The 17375-nt window shown below is 48.7% G+C and overlaps 1 protein-coding gene and 1 long non-coding RNA gene across 2 annotated transcripts; one reads left to right on the top strand and one right to left on the bottom strand.

Moving 5' to 3' along the window:
• Window positions 1–409: 409 nt before the first annotated feature.
• Window positions 410–5471, bottom strand: LOC116982182. The gene is made up of 3 exons (XR_004414385.1): window positions 5460–5471; window positions 3372–3374; window positions 410–449 (listed from the first exon to the last, which is right to left on the bottom strand). It is a non-coding gene; the product is annotated as an uncharacterized LOC116982182 (long non-coding RNA).
• Window positions 5472–12638: 7167 nt separating this feature from the next.
• Window positions 12639–14064, top strand: LOC116982166 (zinc finger protein 239-like; the record flags this gene model as incomplete). The annotated part of the gene is made up of 1 exon (XM_033035476.1): window positions 12639–14064. A coding segment is annotated over exon 1 (1164 nt), but the record flags the coding sequence as incomplete, so codon positions are not given.
• Between the last annotated feature and the right edge of the window lie 3311 nt (window positions 14065–17375).

Here is a 17375-nt window from a genome sequence, read left to right as displayed (position 1 = left end):
ACCTATTTTCTATGTTTCTATGTTTCTAAGAAGGCTCTTAAAGATAGCGGTCAGGGGATATGGGGAGAAGGCAGGAACGGGGTACTGATTGGGGAAGATCAGCCATGATCACATTGAATGGCGGTGCTGACTAGAAGGGCCGAATGGCCTACTCCTGCACCTGTTGTCTATTATCCAGTGAAGGTGATTTCACTTGTTGTTAGACAAAAATGCTGGAGAAACTCAGCGTGTGAGGCAGCATCTATGGAACGAAGGAAATGGTTCTTGAGTCTGAAGAAGGGTCTCGACCCGAATCGTCACCTATTCCTTCGCTCCGTAGATACTGCCTCACCTGCTGAGTTACTCCAGCATTTTGTGTCTACCTTCGATTTTCGAGAAAGAGGAGAGAGAAGATAGAGGAGAGGAGAGGGGAGAGAGAGGGATGAATTTTAAAGGAATTGCAGTTTTCACTTTCGAAGCAGATTTGCAAGTTTGACCCCAGCATCTGAAGATGGGGCTCGACCCGAAACGTTGCCTATTTCCTTCGCTCCATAGATGCTGCCTCACCCGCTGAGTTTCTCCAGCATTTGTGTCTACCACCTATTAAATTCAATCGTTAGTTAACTTCAGAGTGGTGGCATTCTTGCGTGCGCGTGTGGAGGGCGTGCGTATGTGTGGGCACACAATACTCCAGGTGTGGTCTCACCAGGGCCCTGTACAACTACAGAAGGACCTCTTTGCTCCTATACTCAACTCTTTCTCTGTTTTCTTTAGTGTCCTTTCCAAATAAAATGAAAACATCTTTTACACTTTGTGGACAACTTGATGTTTGAATTATGTTCTTCAATCAGTTTAGTCCAGTTAGTCTAGAGATACAGCGCGGAAACAGGCCCTTCGGCCCACTGAGTCCGTGCCGGCCAGCAATCGCCCGTTCACACACTAGTTTAGTTTGGAGATACAGCGCAGAAACAGGCCCTTCGGCCCACCGAGTCCGTGCCGGCCAGTAATCGCCCGTTCACACACTAGTTTAGTTTAGAGAGACAGCACGAAATCAGGCCCTTTGGCCCAACGGGTCCTTGCCGACCAACGATCCACGGACACTACCACTAACACACACACACACACACACACACGTCAATTAACCTACAAACCCGCACGTCTTTGAAATGTGGGAGGAAAACGCAGTGCCCGGAGAAAACCCACGCAGGTCACAGGGAGAGACCGTGCAAACTCCGCACAGATAGCGCCCGTGGTCAGGATCGAACCGGGGTCTCTGGCGCCGTGAGGCGGGAACTCTACCGCTGGGCCACCATAACGACCAGAGAGGGAGGGAGAAGTGAATACTTCTCTCTACCTCGTCCCTCATCCCTCTCTCCCTCACACACTCCCTCGCTCTCTCACTCTCCCTCTCTCCCTCTTTCCCTCTCTCTCTCTCTATCTCTCCCTCTATCTCTCCAAAATTTCCCCAAAACGTTCTCAAAAGTTTCTCAAAAATTTTTCCCCGTTGTCGGGGTCTGAAATGACCGCTATAGACGGCACTATGTACAGCCTCACCCCCCCGGCCGCCCCCCCTGCCGCGGAGATGATCCGCGGCTCCGCATTCGCGAATCGGCCGCTTATTAATTGAGACCGCGGCTTCACTTTACCGCGAGCACTTTTTCCCGGTACGTTTTCGCAGGCAGCTCCGAGATTAGCTGTTAAAGACTTATTACTCTACAGCAAGCTGGCATTAGTGACATTGTTTAATTTACTGTGTTTTGCATACATATAGTTTAGGCCCTCAATTTCATGAATGAATAAAGTAAGTGAATAAATGAAGTAAGTGAATGAATGAATGAATTTATTCACATTATAAAAGGGTGCAATTAAATTAATTAAACTCCATACAGATAGATTTTCATAAATTCAGACGTTAGATCTTACCTTTTAGTTAGAGTTGGTCCCTGGCTGTCTAAATCTTTGTGTTCCAGGACCTCAGCAGGGACTTTGCTTTCAAGGCTTTCTTGCACTTTAATCCACTTCGCAGCACTTTCTTCAGCCTTTTAATGCTTTTCCCACTAAATACAATTACCTGCTGCAAGTATCCATGACATTTATTCCACAGAACAACAAATCGGAATCTCCAGTAAAACAGGCATCTGTGAAGCCCCCTCAGCCATGTTGTGTGCTAGCCTGAAACAACTGACAGACAACTCAATGTTAAACGTGCATTGATTGGACTAAAAATTACCTGAAAATCTTCCGTTTTTTCTCTAATTTAATAAAAATGTGCAAGTCTTCTTCATATCGAGTTTCAGGGGTGATTTATATAATTATTTTTACACAATATGTGAAAATCTCATGTAGTTTGGTGACTTGGGTCACGAAACTGCAGAATAAAGCTCCTCGGCCCACAGCCTACCCTGACTGATTCTGTGTCTCGACCAGGAAGGTCACCCATTCCTTCTCTCCAGAGATGCTGCCTGTCCTGCTGAGTTACTCCAGCACTTTACATGGCAAATTACATTAATATTTGCTTCCATCTGAGCTTTTATTGCCACCTTCCAAGGTCGAGCAGGTGATGAATGTCAGTTTCCATTAATTAAATATTATCCATGTATAGGGTGCATTGGATGTGATGTGTTGCTGTGGTCGGGGGTGGGGATTGAACCTGCCGCACTGGGCGGTGATGCGCTGATTGGCCCCGCCCCCATGCGCTGTCAATCACCGGGCAGCTTCGTCATCGCTCTCCTGAGGCGCGCCCTTTGCGCGTGCGCGTCACGCAGGCGCGGAGACGGTTTGACGGCCGCGCGCGCCGCCACCGGTCACCTGACCCTCCAACCGTCAGCGCTCGCTGTGCCCGCCCCTCTGTTCCCATTGGCTACCGGCGGTGTCCGTCACTGGTCTCAGCCAATAGTGGAGGCGGAGACACAGAGGGGGCGGGAACAATCCGGCGCATGCGTGTTGATGACAGATCTATAGAGCAAAAGCATTTCTTTCTCCCTCTGTTATTTAATGCAGAATATCAACATATTGACTCTTTGTACTGAGAATTGTATTAAAGTCTGCCCGAACTTTCACTATAGTTCAGATCTTAGAGCTGGGGGCTCCCCTTTGTCTCAGGCACAGTCGACGCCTCAATAGACAATAGGTGCAGGAGTTGTCCATTCGGCCCTTCGATACAGCACCGTGGTCATGGCTGATCATCCACAATCAGTTCCCCGTTCCTGCCTTCTCACAATATCCCCTCACTACGCTATTTATAAGAGCCTCATCTAGCTCTCTCTTGAAAGCATCCAGAGAACCTGCCTCCACCGCCCTCTGAGGCAGAGAATTAAACTGTGGCCCCTGGTTCTGGACTCCCCCAACATCGGGAACATGTTTCCTGCCTCTAGCGTGTCCAAACCCTTCACAATCTTATATGTTTCAATGAGATACCCTCTCATCCTTCTAAACTCCAGTGTACAAGCCCAGCTGCTCCATTCTCTCAGCATATGACAGTCCCGCTATCCCGGGAATTAACCTTGTAAACCTTCGCTGCACTCCCTCAATAGCAAGAATGTCCTTCCACAAATTAGGTGACCAAAACTGCACACAGTCCTCCCCCCCCCCCCCCCCCCGTCGCTACGCTCCCTCGCAATTTCTCATTCTTTCATGTGTTACTCAATAAACACAGTTGAACCAAATCTGTGAGAATATGTGATTTACTCGACAGGTGCCTTCTTACTTTTGCCAGTTTCTGCCTGTTATTGCCTGGACAGGGCTGTGTGTGCTGCTGAAAGTTGTCCTGTGAGTTACTCACTGTGTCTGGGGTTGAGACAGTCGGGACCCTCTGCTGCTCTCACCCTGGGGCTGGGACCTCCCGGCCGGCCTGTGTGGGCCCTGTAGGGGCTGGGACCGCCGGCCTGTGTGGGCCCTGTAGGGGCTGGGACCCCCGGCCCGGCCTGTGGGCCCTGTAGGGGCTGGGACCCCCGGCTCGGCCTGTGTGGGCCCTGTAGGGGCTGGGACCCCCGGCCTGTGTGGGCCCTGTAGGGGCTGGGACCCCCGGCCCGGCGTGTGTGGACCCTGTAGGGGCTGGGACACCTGGCCCGGCCTGTGTGGACCCTGTAGGGGCTGGGACCCCCGGCCTGTGTGGGCCCTGTAGGGGCTGGGACCCCCGGCCCGGCCTGTGTGGACCCTGTAGGGGCTGGGACCCCCGGCCTGTGTGGGCCCTGTAGGGGCTGGGACCCCCGGCCCGGCCTGTGTGGACCCTGTAGGGGCTGGGACCCCTGGCCCGGCCTGTGTGGGCCCTGTAGGGGCTGGGACCCCCGGCCTGTGTGGGCCCTGTAGGGGCTGGGACCGCCGGCCTGTGTGGGCCCTGTAGGGGCTGGGACCCCCGGCTCGGCCTGTGTGGGCCCTGTAGGGGCTGGGACCCCCGGCCTGTGTGGACCCTGTAGGGGCTGGGACCCCCGGCTCGGCCTGTGTGGGCCCTGTAGGGGCTGGGACCCCCGGCCCGGCCTGTGTGGACCCTGTAGGGGCTGGGACCCCCGGCCCGGCCTGTGTGGGCCCTGTAAGACGGGATAAGCAAGAATCTTTAGGGATCAGGTCGCTTGTGGCAAAGATACTCGAGCTCCTCTATAACCTTTCACCTTTGTCTTGTGCAAGGCAGCGTGTCCGTGACGTCATTCCGGGTGCGCGCTCGGCTCGGGCCGGTCCTCCAGGCGGGGCGAGCGGATGACAGATGGTCCTCCAGGCAGGGCGAGCGGATGACAGATGGTCCTCCAGGCGGGGCGAGGGCGGAGTGAAGTGCCGTTGAGATGGTATCCTCCGTACTCCCGTTCTTGCGGTAGACAAACTGATAGGGATCCAGTGTGGGGGGTAGGCAGCCTTTGAGGTGTGCCAGGACCAGCCTCTCGAAGCACTTGGTGATGATGAGAGTAAGTGCAACGGGGCGGAAGTCGTTGAGGCTTGCCGCAGTGGAGTGTTTTGGCACCAGCGCGATGGAGGTGGTTTTAAGGCATGTGGGGACAACTGCTTGGGCACGTGACAGGTTGAAGATGTCAGTCCAGACGTCTGTCAGCTGCGCAGCACAGGCCCTGAGGACGCGCCCGGGGATGCCGTCAGGGCCAGCAGCCTTACGTGCATTAATCCTACTCAGTGCCGCATACACATCGACTGGGGTGAGTGTGAGGGGTTGGTGAGGGCCCCCCTTCAGGTTAGCCCTGGATGAACTGTAGGCTCGAGCATCGCCTGACCACCATCTCTCTCTTTCGCCGTTTCTCTCTTTCCCTCTCTCCCTCTTCCACCTCTCTCATTTACCACCCCTCTCTTCCCCCATTCTCTCACACCCTCTCCACCCCTTCTCTCTATTCCCTCTCACCCCTCTTCCCCCCATCTCCCACCTCACTCCCCTCTCTCTCCCCCTCTCCCTCTTCTCTCTCTCCATTCACGCACCCTCTCTCTCTCTCCCTCTCTCCCCCTCTCTCCCCTTCTCATACCTCTCTCTCTCCTTCCCACCTCACTCATCCCTCTCTCTCTCTTCCGCTCTCTCTCTCAACCCCCTTCTCTCTCTCACCTCTGTCTCCACTCCCCCTCTTTCCCCTCCCTCTTTCTCTCTCCCCCCCTCTCTCCACTCTCTCCTTCGCTTTCCCCCTCTCTACCGCTCTCTCTCTCTTTCTCCCTCCCTCTCTATCTCCCCCTCTCTCTCTCCCCTCTCTCTCTCGCTCCCCTCTCTCTCTCTCACCTCTCTCTTCCCCCTCTCTCTCCCCCATTTCTCCCTCCTACCTTACTCTCCCCCTGCTCTCTCTCCGCTCTTTCTTTCTCCTCTGTCTCTCCTCTTTCTCTTTGCCCCACCATCTCTCTTTTCCTCTCTCCCTCGTCCCCCTCTCTCTTTTACCACCCCTCTTCCCCATTCTCTCACACCCTCTCCACCCCTTCTCTCTCTCTCCCCTCTTTCTTCCCTCACCCCTCTTCCCCCCCTCTCCCACCTCACTCTCACCCCTCTCTCCCCCCTCTCCCTCTTCTCTCTCTCCATTCACACCCCCTCTCCCTCCTCTCACCCCTCTCTCTCCCCACTGTCTCCTTGCCCTCTCTCTCTCTCTCTCCACCTCCCTTTGAGAGTCAGTCCCTTCGGCACAGACACTCTCACGGCAGCTGTGCAACGCTTCCGACATCTCCAGACGGCCCGGGACTCTTGCACTGCTCCGTGGCCGGAGCTGCAGCGAGCGACTCGCCAGCCCCGGCTCCCAGCATCTATTCCCGCCGCTGGTTCTGCTCCCATCCCTCCCTCAGCCCCGGCTCTCCAACACCCGCGGACCATGCAGTTTATCTGAGTTTTGACATTTTCTTTGATCACAGAATTTCTCACCACAGAGCGTGAGAAATTTCTGGTCCGCGTGAGGCGTGAGAGTTTGTTCAAATGCGTGATTCTCACGCTCAAAGCATGAGAGTTGGCAGCCCTGGTGAGATAGAGAGAGGGAGAAAGAGAGACAGTTACTGAGAGAGAGAGAGACATGAGACAGAGAGAGAGAGGGAGTGACAGAGAGAGAGAAACAGAGAGACAGAGAGAGAGTGCTGGCGTAACTCAAAGGGTCAGGCAGCATCTGTGGAGAAGATAGATACAAAGTGCTGGAGTAACTCAGCGGGTCAGGCAGCATCTGTGGAGAGAATGAATGGGTGACGTTTTGGGACGAGACCCTTGTTTGGTTTAGTCCGCGCTGACCAGTGATCACCCCGTACACTAGCACTATCTTACGCACATTAGGAACAATTTAACAATTTTTCGGAGGCCGAGTAATCTACAACCTTGAACGTCTTTGAAATGTTGGAGGAAACCGGAGCGCCCAGAGTAAAACCCCACGCAGGTCAAGGGGAGAACGTGAAAAAGCTACTTTCTTAACTACTAAACCAGGTTCGCTTCTTAATAAACAGACACCACACAAACTGTTTGGTAGACCAGTTCAAAACTTTACTTAACATCGGCCGATGGAAGGGAGCGAGAATTCCAGTCAAGTGACCAATACAGACACTTGACCGTCTTCTGTCCACTTCGCTGAACAACAGAATTACATTGCATTAAATAGGTTTTTTTTTGTCCCCTTAGCACATTTCACAGACATTAGTCATGGTCAGAGGTACAGGAAAAGGTTTCCACAGAATGCATCACATCAAAGGCCTTTTGTTTACATGTTACAAGATAACATTGGCCATTTGGTTTACGACATTTTATCTTTCCACTTCCCTGTTCCTCTCTCGTCCTTCATAAACATTGGCTATTTGGATAATGCCATTTTATCTTCACAGAGATCACCCTAGCTCTTTCGCTGCTTCATCGCTGTCATTTGGTCCCTCATAAACATAGGCCATTTGGTTTATGGCATCTTACTTCAAAGATGTGACTAGCTGTTTCTTTCTCTGTCACTTCCTCACTTGGGAGACAATGTTATAGGATTTATTATCCCACACACCCGCAACCTGAGGCAAGCCTAATTTGAGACCAAATATAAGCTGTAAACTAGCCCAGAAACCAATTTAATATCTTCTTATATTTTAACTAAAATTCAGCTTCATCATTCCATCCTTTTATAACATTTTTGATTACAACTACAGTCCTTGCTGAGTACATACGAAAGACCATAAGCATCTCATCAGACAAATTAATAGTACACTGGTAACACAATAATTTCATAGTGGACAATCGTTCCACAAGTCCCTCCAAACATTTTAAATGGCCACCAACCTCCCCCGAACGTGACACTAAGATACTACCATAGGACAGGAAAAGGATCATAAAAATTGCTCAGCCTTTATTCGGCTTCGCTTGGAACTCCCCGTGTGCTGGTGTAACTGGTTCATGCTTCTCTTGTGTGGCACTGCATTTGCAACATAACAATACCTGTCACAAATATACTGTTTCCTAAAAATACACCAGTGCCTTGGTTGTGGCAAAAACAGGTAGATTTAACTGGCCTTTGCAGACCTCTTACTGTCTGTAGTCAGGTTATCTTTGCTGCGCTTGTCATGTTTGACTTCAATCTTGTTTAAAAGGTGTGTACCATCCTTTGAATGTGGGTTAGTCCACAAGCTTGCCATTCTGAAGAAAGTTCAGTCCATGTGGGCTGGGCCACCCCAGAATAAAGGGAGTATCAATAGCCCATCGTCCTTGTTTCCACAAACTTCACAGTCAATCAAATGTATCCAGCGACGATGATCTTCAATCTTTACAGCAGTTCATGTTGTTAGCAACACTTGGTTGTTCTTTTCAACACAGTCTCAATTTTTTCTTGTCCCAGCACCATCATCGTATAGCTTTTATGGCCTTGGTCACTGGTTTCCAGCAAAAACTCCTCCAACCTGGGAATGTAGATCTGGCAAGACATGGGTTAATTGCCGACCATACATAATTAGTTAATTGCCCAGGGCCTGTAAGTGGCTTCCCCCCACTCTCCAGGGGGTGGATCAAACAGCTTTTCCTGTATCAATAAAAAGTTGTAAATCTTGTTCCCAGCTGAGTTTCTCCAGCACTTTTGGCCTCCTTTGATCTGCCAGCATCTCCAGTTCCTTCCTAACACTTCCCTTTGAATTTATTCTTTAATTCGATTATATCCGAAGAGGCTCTCCCCACCTAAATATTCAATTCTCCAAATATGTTCTCTTCCCCAATCTACTTCCCTCAAACCCCCTTTTGTAAGTCATAAGACAATTTTTCATCTACCTAATTTCCCTCACACAGCACATGCTTCAACATCTTTTTGTTTGCTTGCAAACAGTAAACTTGCTTCATTTGCGTTTTAAAAGAAAACCTCTGTTATCATATCAAAACAACCTTTCCCAAAAGAACTCACTCAGAATCAGTAATCAATAATACATTTTCTTTTTCTCTGTAATTTTGTCATTGCCAATCTCATTTAACACTTTAATCGGGATGAGTCTTTTTTAAACTTGGTTCAAAAGATTTATAATCAACCAACACATTTTATCATTCGAGTATAGCTCCGCCCCCCATTCATGCCTGTTTCTTAACGGAGCACACCATAAACTGCCTGTCCCATTTGCATTTTAAAGGACAAACTTCTTAAAGCGACACACAACTTTGCTCATTGCTTCGAATTTCACACATTCCACATAAAAAACATTGTTTTACAAGCAGTACATATACAAAAACATTGTTTTACCAGCAGTATATATACAAAAACATTGTTTTACCAGCAGTATATAATATTTCATCTTCAAAGACATCTCTTTGTAATTTACTTTCCCTTTTTCTGACAAGACTTCTGTTTACCAAAATCCTGGTTACCTAACCCTAATTGGACATTGATCCAGATCATGATTAGTCAGACTCCCCTTGACTTTTCAGTCTCCCTAGCTCTTTCCTCATTTCTCCATCAAATTTCCCTTCATCCCCAATTTTTTTATAACATAGTTGCCTGTCAGAAAAAGGATTTACCTCCGGGGTAATTTTGTTTTGCAATCCTCATTGACTCTTTCCACCATCCCAGATGCCTGTGGGTGGTGTACACAGTGAAATTGCAGTCGAATATTAAAATGTGCACATTTTTCCTTATTAATAGTGGCAATAAAATGAAGACCATTGTCTGAGCTTATGACATTAGCTAGGCCAAACCTGGGAATAACTTCTCTTAACAACAATGTTACCATAGTTTCAGCAGTATTATTAGTGGTTGGTAGAGCTTCACTCCACCTGCTAAATAAATCTAAAATCACTAAGCAATATTTATAACACTGGGCCCTTGGTATTTCAATAAAATCAATCTGTATGCATTCAAACGGTCGTGATGGCATTGGCGTCACCGCTGAGGGTATCTTAATTGATTTGCCTGGATTATTTCGTTGGCAAATTTTACATTCAGAGGCCTGCCACCACGTTTCCTTTGTTATCCTATCATTCCCTCCTTACCAGCATGGGTAAGACGAGTAAAAATGTATCGAATACACCAACTTGTCCAAGCGGGGTGTGCTGAATCAATGGCACAGCCCTCTTGTTTCCATAGTTATTATTATATATGAGAGGCGTCCCTCTGTAATGTACATACCTCCTTCATGTTTGGCAGGACCGTTCTATTTGCTAGCATCTGTTTACGTGCTGTCACTACGCATTTGGATGTACAGGCTGCTTGCTTGGATACATTATCAGCAACTCATTGCCTTTTGCTATAGGGTCCCCAGCACCAGTGTGTGCAGTACATTTAACAATGACCAGCTGTTCTGGTAGCATCAATGCATTAAACAAATTACGCACAGAAAGGCATTCCCGTGCTCCCAATCCTGGGGAGCTTTGTAAGGTCAGAACATCAAGGTATAGGGATGTTACTGACGGAACTGTCCCAGGTAAAGATGCCATTGCTACTGGTAGGGCATAGGTGGACATGTGGACATCTCCCAAAATTATCTAACTCCTCATCTTCACTACCAAATAGGGTCGTCGTGCCAGACATGAAGTCTCCTCCAGAGGATTTACCAGTACTGGGTTTATTTTTACTAACCATCACCTGTTTCTCACCTCCTGTCTGTCTTTTAATTATTTCCTCTTGTTCCTCTGCCCACTGGCATTCTAGTTGCAATACGTTCCATCCTTTCCGAGTTCTATCCTTGTTTCTTAACTCTATCCCCTTCTGACATGCAACATCCATCCAACTTCAAACTCTATACTCTCCTCATGCTTCTTCACTGCTTCTGCGTCCCATGTTTTAATTCCTTTCTTCCATTTCTTTCCCGCCTTCCTTTCCCATATAAATGTCTCTACATTCCATGTTCCCCTTACTGGCCAGGCTTCATCCCCTAACCGTTTGGTCAACTTGTAACTTAACATTCTAAATATCTTATTATACTTACGATTCAAATAACACATATGTTGGACTGTTATCCAGAGCATTCCCCATAGATAGATAGAAAGAAAGAGAAAAAGAAAGCAGACTTCTTAATTCCGAATCGTTCCAAATATATCAACCAGGCCGACTCGCTACTCGAGACCCCAGTTTCTCAATTTGGCTGACTTTTTAACTCTTTAATATACGACCCAAGTGTCTCAACGAAGCCGACTCGCTAACCAAGACCCCCGTTTCTCAACCTGGCAGACGTTTTATCCCTTAAAATAAGCCCCAAGTGTCTCAACGAAGCAGACCCGCTATCCGTGACCCCCGTTTCTCAACCTGGCAGACTCCTTAACTCTTAAAATAAGCCCCAGGTGTCTCAACGAAGCAGACCCGCTATCCGGGACCCCCGTTTCTCAACCTGGCAGACTTCTTAACTCTTTAATATACAACGCCACTTATTTCTCAATCCGACAACTCTTCGGATGTCTCAATAAGCCAGACGCAAACCTCAACCCCCGTATCTCAACCCGACAAATCACGGATGTCTCAACGAGGCCGATGAGCCCTTAGTAGAGAGAGATAAAAAAAGAAAACAAAGAGAGATAGACAGAGAGAGAGAAAGAGAAACCGCTCAAGTCCTTCTTAAAAAGATACACCATTCCTTCTTAAAAATACATACACAATTCTGTCTTAAAAATACATACACAATCCCTTCTTAAAAAAAACCCATATAAAGCCCAACTGGTCTTACCTTTGTCTGTTTCTAAGAACCTCGGCAGGGAACCATTTCAATGTCTGATGAAGGATCACAGATGTTCCCGGGAGTTTCTAGGGAGTCGGTCTGACAAGGGGGCCGATAGAGCTCAGTTATCTCCCTTCCAATCCCGGCAACCTCTGCAACCTCTTGCACAGTCAGCCGTTGATGTGGTCCCAGCGAGGCCTGCATAACTACGCCAATGAAAAAGCTACTTTCTTAACTACTAAACCAGGTTCGCTTCTTAATAAATAACTGCACTTTTTTAAAAATTAATTGTATTTTAACTTGTATTTTAACGTATTTTAACTTGTTATGTATGAAAGCGTGGTGTTATGTTTGTCTTGAAGCTGTCGTGGCACTGTAATTTCCTGAAAAGGATTATTAAAGGAATAATCTAATCTAATCTAATAAACAGACACCACACAAACTGTTTGGTAGACCAGTTCAAAACTTTACTTAACATCGGCCGATGGAAGGGAGCGAGAATTCCAGTCAAGTGACCAATACAGACACTTGACCGTCTTCTGTCCACTTCGCTGAACAACAGAATTACATTGCATTAAATAGGGTTTTTTTTGTCCCCTTAGCACATTTCACAGACATTAGTCATGGTCAGAGGTACAGGAAAAGGTTTCCACAGAATGCATCACATCAAAGGCCTTTTGTTTACATGTTACAAGATAACATTGGCCATTTGGTTTACGACATTTTATCTTTCCACTTCCCTGTTCCTCTCTCGTCCTTCATAAACATTGGCTATTTGGATAATGCCATTTTATCTTCACAGAGATCACCCTAGCTCTTTCGCTGCTTCATCGCTGTCATTTGGTCCCTCATAAACATAGGCCATTTGGTTTATGGCATCTTACTTCAAAGATGTGACTAGCTGTTTCTTTCTCTGTCACTTCCTCACTTGGGAGACAATGTTATAGGATTTATTATCCCACACACCCGCAACCTGAGGCAAGCCTAATTTGAGACCAAATATAAGCTGTAAGCTAGACCAGAAACGAATTTAATATCTTCTTATATTTTAACTAAAATTCAGCTTCATCAAACGTGCAAACTCCGCACAGACAGCACCCATAGTCAGGATCGTACCCGGGTCTCTGGCGGTGAGGCAGCAACTGTACCGCTGCGTCACTGTGCCGCGCATAATTATATAAGTTTCCTCCGTCATAAACGCACCCAATATGTGCTAGTAATGTCCTGTTTGCCAGCTTGTTGACCCTCTGTGTTCCCCTCCTGCAGGGTTTAGGAGCCGTTGCTGTGGACGGAGAGACAGGGACGCGAGCGGCCATTGAAGGCGGCCAGGGTGCCGGTGAGCCCCACCCACCCCCACCCATCTGCTCGGAGTGCGGCTGAGCTTCGATGGAGGACCACATGACGGGTCACAACAAGGAGAAGCTTTATGAGTGCGACGTGTGTGGCAAGGCCTGGCGGAGCCCGAGTCTGCTGGAGATCCACCAGCGGGTGCACACAGGAGAACGCCCCTTCGACTGCTCGGAGTGCGGCAAGAGCTTCTCCCGCTATGAAAACCTGCAGCGGCACAAGAGCGTGCACTCTGGCCAGAGGCCCTTCACCTGCTCCGTCTGCGGCAAGAGCTTCAAGATTTTGAATAACCTGAAGAGACACCGACAACTACACACGGGCGAGAAGCCCTATGGCTGCTCCACCTGCGGCAAGAGCTTTACCCAGTTGTATGGGCTGCAGGTGCACCAGCGGGTGCACAGCAGTGAGCTGCCCTTCACCTGCTCTGACTGCGGAAAAGGCTTCAAGTCGTCGCCAGACCTGAAGGTGCACAAGGGCTTGCACACAGGGGAGTGGCCCTATACCTGCAGCGAATGTGGCAAGGGCTTCACCCGCTTCAGAAACCTGCTGGGGCATCAACACACCCACACTGGCGAGCGTCCCTACACCTGCACCCAGTGCGGTAAGGGCTTCACCCAGTCCACCAGCCTGCTGTCCCACCAGCGCACCCACACCGGGGAGCGGCCCTACACCTGCAGCGACTGCGGCAAGAGCTTCAGCCGCTCCGACACCCTGCTGTACCACCAGCGCACCCACACCGGCGAGCGCCCCTACACCTGCGCCCAGTGCGGCAAGGGCTTCTCTAAGTCCAGTCACCTGCTGTCCCACCAGCACATCCACACCGGCGAGCGCCCCCACACCTGCGCCCGGTGCGGCAAGGGCTTCACCCGCTCCACTGGCCTGCTGTCCCACCAGCGCACCCACACCGGCGAGCGTCCCTACACCTGCGCCCAGTGCGGCAAGGGCTTCACTCAGTCCAGCAGCCTGCTGGAGCACCAGCGCACCCACACCCGCGAGCGCCCCTTTACCTGCGTCCAGTGTGGCAAGGGCTTCACCAGCTCCACCAAGCTGCTGTCCCACCAGCGCACCCACACCGGCGATCGTCCCATCTCCAGCCCGGTGTGTGGAGAGAGCTTTGCCATGGCCTCCCTCGCCCTGTCTCACCAACGCGTGCACACCAGTGGCCAGCCCTACGACTGCCCGTACTGCGGTGAGGAGTTTGACAGCTCGCGGGGGTTGCGGCAGCACCGGAGGACCCATGCCAGCGAGCAGCTGCTCCCACTGTGACAAGAGAGCATGGGGGCTGCAGGAGCACCAGCGGATGCATACCGGAGAGAGACCCTTTGTGTGTGCTGAGTGTGGCAAGTGTTACACCCAGCTTGACCACCTGCTGAGCACCGGCGAGTCCTCACCGGCCAGTGCCCCTTCACCTGCCCACTCTGCGGCAAGGCCTTTGCCCGCTCCTCCACCCTGCTGGCACACCGCCATGTGGATAGGCACTGTTTAGGTAGACACAAAAATGCTGGAAGGAATGGGTAATGTTTCAGGGTCGAGACCCTTCTTCAGTGTCGACCCGAAACGTCACCCATTTCTTCTCTCCAGAGATGCTGCCTGTCCTGCTGAATTATTCTGGCATTCTGAAATGTCACCTATCCATGTTCTCCACAGATGCTGCCTGACCCGCTGAGTTAATCCAGCACTTTGTGTTAGACATAGAGTGATACAGTGTGGAAACAGGCCCTTCAGCCCAACTTGCCCACACCGACCAACATGTCCCAGCTACACTAGTCCCACCTGCCTGTGTTTGGTCCATATCCCTCCAAACTTGTCCTATCCATGTAACTGTCTAACTGTTTCTTGGGATAGTCACAGCCTCAACTACCTCCTCTTGACAGTTTGTTCCATACTCCCACCACCATCTGTGTGAAAACGTTACCCCTCAGTTTCCTTTTAAATCTTTTCCCCTTCACCTTGAACCCGTGTCCTCTGGTCCTCAATTCCTCAACTCTGGGCAAGAGATTCTGTGCATCTAACTAAATTGTATTTTTTGAAGAGGTTACTAGGGAAATTGACGAGGGTAAAGCAGTGGATGTTGTCTATATGGACTTTAGTAAGGCCCTTGACAAGGTTCCTCATGGAAGGTTGGTTAAGAAGGTTCAACTGTTGGGTATAAATGCAGGAGTAGCAAGATGGATAGGTGGTGTTGTGGATAATGAAGAGGATTTCCAAAGTCTACAGAGTGATCTAGGCCATTTCGAAGAATGGGCTGAAAGATGGCAGATGGAGTTTAATGCTGATAAATGTGAGGTGCTACACCTTGGCAGGACAAATCAAAATAGGACGTACATGGTAAATGGTAGGGTATTGAAGAATGCAGTTGAACAGAGGGATCTGAGAATAACCGTGCATAGTTTTTGAAGGTGGAATCTCATATAGATAGGGTGGTAAAGAAAGCTTTTGGTATGCTAGCCTTTATAAATCAGAGCACTGAGTATAGAAGATGGGATGTAATGTTAAAATTGTACAAGGCATTGGTGAGACCAAATCTGGAGTATGGTGTACAATTTTGGTCGCCCAATTATAGGAAGGATGTCAACAAAATAGAGAGAGTACAGAGGAGACTTACTAGAATGTTGCCTGGGTTTCAACAACTAAGTTACAGAGAAAGGTTGAATAACATATAACATATAACAATTACAGCACGGAAACAGGCCATCTCGGCCCTACAATTGTCGGCTTCGGCAGCCGCGGGCTCCAACCAAGAAGCGGCCGTTCCAGGTGGCCCAGCCGCCGAAAGGACTCTCCCGACGCCGGGGCAAGACCAACCGGTGAGAACGGCCAGGGACATCGGGCCTCCGTAGAGGCAACTGCGGTGGCCCCAATAGGCCTGACTTTGGGGTGAACATGGGGTGGGGACTGGACATTGTGCCTTCCTCCACAGTGCTATCCACTGTGGGGGGATGATTTTTTTTGTCTAACTGTAGTCTTGTAGGTCTGTGTCCAAGATGGCTGCCGTGAAGAGAGAGTGGACGCTGGCACGATTTGGTTGCCGCTGCTCTCTCTTCACACTGTGTTTTTGATTTTCTGTTTTTGGATTGAATTCTGTTTTTAATTTGTGTCATTGTGATGTCTTTAATTACTGATTTTACTCCGATTATATGTTTTTATTCCGATTACTATGTAAGGTGTCCTTGAGATTTTGTATGAAAGGCGCCCATTAAATAAAATTTATTATTATTATTACAATTCCGTGCCGAACAACCTTTTTCCCTTAGTCCCACCTGCCTGCACTCATACCATAACCCTCCATTCCCTTCTCATCCATATGCCTATCCAATTTATTTTTAAATGATACCAACGAACCTGCCGCCACCACTTCCACTGGAAGCTCATTCCACACCGCTACCACTCTCTGAGTAAAGAAGTTCTCCCTCATGTTACCCCTAAACTTCTGTCCCTTAATTCTGAAGTCATGTCCTCTTGTTTGAATCTTCCCTATTCTCAAAGGGAAAAGCTTGATCACATCAACTCTGTCTATCCCTCTCATCATTTTAAAGACCTCTATCAAGTCCCCCCTTAACCTTCTGCGCTCCAGAGAATAAAGACCTAACTTATTCAACCTATCTCTGTAACTTAGTTGTTGAAACCCAGGCAACATTCTAGTAAATCTCCTCTGTACTCTCTCTATTTTGTTGACACCCTTCCTATAATTGGGCGACCAAAATCGTACACCATACTCCAGATTTGGTTTCACCAATGCCTTGTACAATTTTAACATTACATCCCAGCTTCTATACTCAATGCTCTGATTTATAAAGGCTAGCATACCAAAAGCTTTCTTTACCACCCTATCTATATGAGATTCCACCTTCAAGGAACTATGCACGGTTATTCCCAGATCCCTCTGTTCAACTGTATTCTTCAATTCCCTACCATTTATCATGTACGTCCTATTTTGATTTGTCCTGCCAAGGTGTAACACCTCACATTTATCAGCATTAAACTCCATCTGCCATCTTTCAGCCCATTTTTCCAAATGGCCTAAATCACTCTGTAGACTTTGGAAATCCTCTTCATTATCCACAACACCCCCTATCTTGGTATCATCTGCATACTTACTAATCCAATTTACCACCCCTTCATCCAGATCATTGATGTACATGACAAACAACAAAGGACCCAACACAGATCCCTGAGGCACCCCACTAGTCACCTGCCTCCAACCCGACAAACAGCCATCCACCATTACCCTCTGGCTTCTCCCGTTCAGCCACTGCTGAATCCATCTTGCTATTCCTGCATTTATACCCAACAGTTTAACCTTCTTAACCAACCTTCCATGAGGAACCTTGTCAAAGGCCTTACTAAAGTCCATATAGACAACATCCACTGCTTTACCCTCGTCAATTTCCCTAGTAACCTCTTCAAAAAATTCAAGAAGATTAGTCAAACATGACCTTCCAGGCACAAATCCATGTTGACTGTTCCTAATCAGACCCTGTTTATCCAGATGCTTATATATATTATCTCTAAGT

Source organism: Amblyraja radiata, chromosome 16 (assembly GCF_010909765.2).
Source record: "Amblyraja radiata isolate CabotCenter1 chromosome 16, sAmbRad1.1.pri, whole genome shotgun sequence".
NCBI classification, from domain to species: Eukaryota; Metazoa; Chordata; class Chondrichthyes; order Rajiformes; family Rajidae; genus Amblyraja; species Amblyraja radiata.
The sequence above is the reverse complement of the archived record's forward strand: the minus strand, read 5'-3'. Positions and strand labels throughout refer to the sequence as shown.